General features: G+C 55.6%; 1 protein-coding gene across 1 annotated transcript in view; it reads right to left on the reverse strand.

The window, feature by feature from the left end:
• ALPL (alkaline phosphatase, liver/bone/kidney) overlaps positions 1-5,518 on the reverse strand; it is a 43,328-nt gene that overhangs the window by 5,720 nt on the left and 32,090 nt on the right. Inside the window, exons 8-9 of the mRNA XM_019541398.1 lie at positions 3,542-3,611; positions 582-716 (exon numbers count right to left, since the gene is read on the reverse strand). Of these exons, the coding sequence (XP_019396943.1) occupies positions 582-716; positions 3,542-3,611 (205 nt within the window). The remainder of the gene's footprint in view (positions 1-581; positions 717-3,541; positions 3,612-5,518) is intronic.

Consider the following 5,518-nt stretch of genomic DNA (forward strand, 5'->3'; position numbering starts at 1 on the left):
AGAAATATGGTTAGAGCAATTTCTGCCTTACTGGGCAAAAGCAAAAGTAAAATCTCCATGTAATTTATAGGGAACAGAACAATAAGCAGGCTCGGACCCCCAGCTGCTGCTACTCATTTGCTTACAACAAGGAGAGATCGTGCTTTCTTCATTCTTCCTTTCAAAAATAATGTGTGTATTTTATTCTGGGCCATGTTACAGGTGAGCAAATAGGGTACTCCTTAGGGGCCAGGAGGTGCTTGGACTTGTTGCTCATATACTATCCTCTGTTGCACCAAAGCAATGTCCAATAACGCCCGTGCAGGGGAGATAGCTCTTCCTCCCCTGGCAGATGTCCGAGAGCCAACAAAACAGTCATGGGCTTCGCTCTCTGTCTATCTGCTCGGGGTCTCCATAGAGGGACATACCAGTAAGAACAGAGTACCTGGCTTCTAACCCAGCGACCTCCCAGGGACAGTGCAAGGTCTCATCATAGGATGCTCCCAGACCCCCAAAAAGCTAGGATGAGAGACCAGACTCAGCTCCTCAAATGACATTGTGGGTGGTGGGTGCACCCCCCTCCTGGGCACCCCAGAACTCACCTTCCACCAGCAGGAAAAATCCTTTGGGGTTTTTCTGGAGGATCTTGATGGCCACCTCCACCATCTCAGTCAGGGAAGGATCCGTTTGGTTGTTCCTGTCCAGTTCGTACATCAGGTCGACTGGCTCGAAGAGGCCTGAGGAAGCAGATGGATGCTTTGGGGAGGTCGTGAATGGGACCAGAACTGAGGAGCTGGCTCACACTGCATCTGGGGGTTGGACTAGATGACCAACCCCAATTTTCTATGATCTGCACATCTGTCACACCAGAGCCAGCTGCTGGGATGGGGGAAGACCCATGTGACCTGGCTCCCAGACGCCCAAACAAGGGGCACCGCTGCTGCCATGCTGCAGATTCACCAGACCCAACAGGCTGAGACGTAGGGCATCGCCTCTTCCTTCTGCATTTCCACCCACAGCTTCAGGTAGGATGCAGAAGGCTGGTTGTCTTGTGCCCCACTTCCCCATTCGTGGCACAGCTACCAACTGATGGGAGATACCAGCCGCAGCAGCTTTTCCGACCCTGTGCTGGTGCCACTTCCCCACCCCTCTCTTCTGCCTGGGCCAGCCAAGCAGAGTCCTCCATGCTTTGATGCTTGACCCATTTGCTATTTGCCACTCAGCAGACAGATTTCTCCCGGTGCTCTGACAGCCCAGGCTGATATGGGCGGATCTGCCCAGGCAGACGCTGGCATGGCCTCTGGAGGTGGTTTTGGGTGGGAGCTAGCCAGTTTGCTCAGCTTGAGTACCTAGGGTACAGGCGGCTGGTGTCCTGCAGGGCCAGCGTGCCCCCTTTGCTGCAGGCCAGACGAGCCGAGTGCTCCCCCCCAGCCCACAGTGGGTTTCCCTCTAGTTGGTGGCTGGGAGAGATGCAGACTCAGATACAACGGCCCTACACCCACTTCCCCATCAGATTAACCACTGGTCCTGCTGCGCTAGACTTTGATCTGCTGCTGTTTTGCTCCGACGCTTCCCCATCAGATTAACCTCTGGTCCTGCTGCGCTGGACTTTGATCTGCTGCTGTTTTGCATTAGCCATGTAGCCTCCAGCAGTGCCCCCTCCGCTTCCTGCCTCTGACCTGCTGCTCACGCTGGCTCTGGGGGAGGGTGGTCCTAGGGATGCTGCTTCCAGGCCAAAGGGTCACCAGGTGGTGGCACACCTGGACTCAAGCCTGCGTGCCAAGAGACCTAGGCTTGTCGCAAAGCTTGCACCAACTTGCTCAGGGTTTTAGGCAGCAGCTCTGGTGAGCGCGGAGGGGGAGGCGCCCATCTGTCGAAGGCTTCGGCAGCTCTGCAGGGAGCACAGCCTGCAGGGCCAGATGCTTTGCACAAGCTGGATGTGAAACCAACAGAGAGGCGCTTCCAGTGGAGACGTTGCTGTTTGCCTCTCCCAGCGGCGCCGCATGCATTTGCAAACAAGCTGAGAACCTCAGCTGAATTGCTGGAAGACACCGATTTCCTGCACTATTAGGTCCCTATGCTCATTTAAAAAAAGGGATCGTTATCTTTGATCACTGGGGGCAGTCACTGAAAACAAACACACAATAAACCCCCTCCAGAGGTCAGGGAAGCCATGACACAGGCCTGTGCACACATGCACACCCACAAACACACGCACGTACCAACACACGCTCCGTGTGTGCACACCTCTATGTACTCCACATGCATAGACACTCATACACGCATGCACAGTGTTTCTGCACATCTCCTGGAGGAATTCTTCTATGCCGTACTCCAACGGGTCGCACCCCTGCAAGGATCAGGCTCCGTTTTAACCGGCAGCCTCTTGCTTTGCTTTAAGAAGTCATTGTCAAGCTGAGCTGTGAGTTAAGGCTGGCCAGCTTGATCATCCCAGCCAGTGCAGTAGCCTTTTCCAGGAGCAGCAGCTAGCAGGCGTTGGGTCTAGTTTAAAACTTCTGGGCTCAGGGAGTACAGCTCAGAGGGACTTCGTACTGAGCTGATGCATGGCACGTCCTGGCAGAAGGCTGCAGCTCTGAGAACCTCTCCCCAAAATGCATTCCCCGCCGCTGGGTTAGGCCAGCACTGGCTTTGATCATTGTTTTCCAAAACCACTGTTGCTGGCACGGCAGGGTAGGGACTCACGCAGCCCCGCTGGCTGAAACCGGAGCAATGTGCCCGCAGCCATTGGCATGGTTTTCTAAGCGCACGTTGCTGCCACGTCAGACACGGCAGCAAAACACTGGCAGGCTGGGACTGCAATATGAGTCTGACACCATTCGCAGCTGAAGAGGAAGCCAGCCAAAAGGACTGGCTAATGAGAATCACGAGGAGTACCCCTTCCACCCCCTTCTGCCTCCCTTACGCGCCAGGCAATGGCAAGGAAGCCAGACAGACAGGGCACCAGCTCCACGCAGCCAGGATGCTCGGATGAGCATCGCAACCCGGACTGCGCGGGATTAAGGGCCCCCCAACTGCACAGAGGCCCCCGCCAGAGCCCTCTGCAGCCGTAACACAGGTCCCGGTCTGGAAGAGGCCAAGAATCTCAGCCATGCAGAATGAGCAGCCTGCCTCCACCCCGCCAAGCCACAGACATCCACTGCAGACTTGTGGTTGCGCTCTGGCCTTGACATGCATGGCTGGATGCATATTAACAGCGGCTGCACTCACGCTACCGGGGAGACCCTGTACGAGCTCTTAGTCTTTGCCGGGCTTGGAGGCTTCTCAGTGTCTGAAGTCCCCCCGGAAAGGAAACCTGCCGACCAGCCTGGTGTCCACCTCCTGCATCAAAGGGTCAGCTCCAGCCCACCTACTTAGTTACCCAGCTGTTCCTCGGCTTCTCCCAGCCCCGCAGCCGACATTTCTGGGTTGTGACTGGTGGTGGTTGAGACACGAGGCAAAATGTCCCCTGGTGCCACTAGATATAGCCAGGTCACCTCCCAGGTGGGACGCTAGCACCGTATGCGCACAGCCACCCATGGGCATCTTACCTTTGGATACTCACCTAGGAGGAAGTCTACTTTGTCCAGGTTGAGAGCCATCAGGTCCTGGCGATTCCAGACGTAATGGGCACTCTAGGAGGGAACGGAAGAGCACCATGACCAGGTATTCCCCACACGCATTGAACACGCACGCAGCATTTGCCACAGCCATCACGTAAATGCCTCCACATCAGCCCAGACAGCCTTGCCATCATGAAAATTGGGCGACTGTGCCCTCTTTCATATATCACAGCATAGGGACTTAAATGCTCGATGAATAGTCAGCATCATAATCTTAAATGCTCGTATTCCCTTAGATACTAAAGCACTTCAGAAACACCTTATAAGCTCTTAGGGGTTGTACAGCTCCTAACACTGTGGTCTACAGGTAGAAATATCACACGGTAGCCAATGCACACAGCACACAAACAGCAGCACGGAAATGCAGCGAGCTCTGGGGTGTGGACAAAGTCACAAGCCCCACAACAACGTAACGGGGAATCTGTAGGCAAGTAGTGGGATGAGATGGGTAGTGTGTGCACAGATCAGATCTTTTATTCTCAGGGATTGTTGGGAAGACAAATAAACGCACCCAGCACTGGCCCATCTCTACTGAAGACACGAGTACAACTCTCCTTGGCTTCAAGGGTATCAGATTTGGAACGTGACCAAAAGTTTGTGAACATCCCACACACCAAGCTTCGCTCCGAGCCAAGTTTTACAACCCTAAGATGAGGCTTAGATCCAGGAGAGGGTTCAAGGCAAAACGCTCAAGTTCAGGTTCGGATCGACAGCGCAAAATTCCCCCCCACAACATGCTGCTAGCCCAGGGTGGGAGAAACCCTCAAGGCCCGCAGCGAGCTGGCTCTTTGCTGCCGTTCCCTGAGAACTTGCATACTCGGCCCCTCGGGGTGGAGAGACAGGGGCTGAAGCTCTGCTGGCGCTGACCCATCTCGCCTGATCAGGGCTTGTAGCAGCAGTGCCCCGCAGACCGCCAGCGCTCAGGCAGATGGACTTCGCAGCATAATCCCCCAATCGGATTCACCTGCGCGGTCACTTTGTTAGGAGGGAAACGAGCCCTTCCCTGCCTCCCATCTTCACAAGAGAAGCAACGGGAGACTTCCAGCAGCTCGGCGGTTCAACTCAGTTCAGATGCTTCCCCTCATCTCCTTGGCCTCCTAGGCCATCAAGCAAGATGATGGCCCTAATCAAGGCAAGACTCAGGCCAGCGTGACCCTCTCCAGTCAAACCATATGCAGCACACCGATCCCACGGTGCACAGGGAGACATGCGCTTCCAGAGACGGAGTTGAAACCTGGTCGAGCTCTTCCAGCTGGAGCGCAGATGGCCCTTCTCAGCCAGCTCGGTCTCCTTCCGGATGCCCCGTGCTAGCAGGATCCCGCCAAGGGCATGCCTGCCCGCCTCCCTCCTGCCGAAGCAGCATCCGTGCCATGAGCACGGACATCGGAGAAGCTCCCTTCGGGTTGTGTAAGCAGCAGCAACAGAATCCCTTTGAGTCCCCGGGCAGCCAGAATACACAGAGCCGCCCTCGCGTCACCTCAAACGATCCCTGTGGTTTGGGTCCCAGCGAAGCCTTACAGCAGGCAGAAACCAATGGGGGAGATGGTTTCCCTCGGATGCAGACTTCTCCTCTGCCTGTTCGAAGGCTGTCGTGTGTCGCCGGAGAGGGGCGCGCGATTCCGCGGTGGGCAGAGCAGCTCGAGCTCGCCCGTCTCGACGACCCTCGGGGATCTTTTGCAACAAACGGCACTAAGACGATGGAAGAAAGAGGGGGTGCCGGAAGAAGTCCAGCAGCCAGAGCGAAGCTCTTGCACGGAGGAGGAGAGGAGGCCACAAGGCTCACTGCAACTCTGCTGCTCAGCTAGAGGGGATTTGGCTTGGAGAAGAACAGCTGGGCACGAGACAGGGCAGAGCTGGTAACACGCCTCCCAACGCCTGTTCAAGCTTTGCTCCAGACTTTTTTTTTTTTTTTTTTTTTT

The sequence above is a fragment of the Crocodylus porosus genome, unplaced genomic scaffold (assembly GCF_001723895.1).
Source record: "Crocodylus porosus isolate Cpor-Errol unplaced genomic scaffold, CroPor_comp1, whole genome shotgun sequence".
NCBI lineage: Eukaryota > Metazoa > Chordata > Crocodylia > Crocodylidae > Crocodylus > Crocodylus porosus.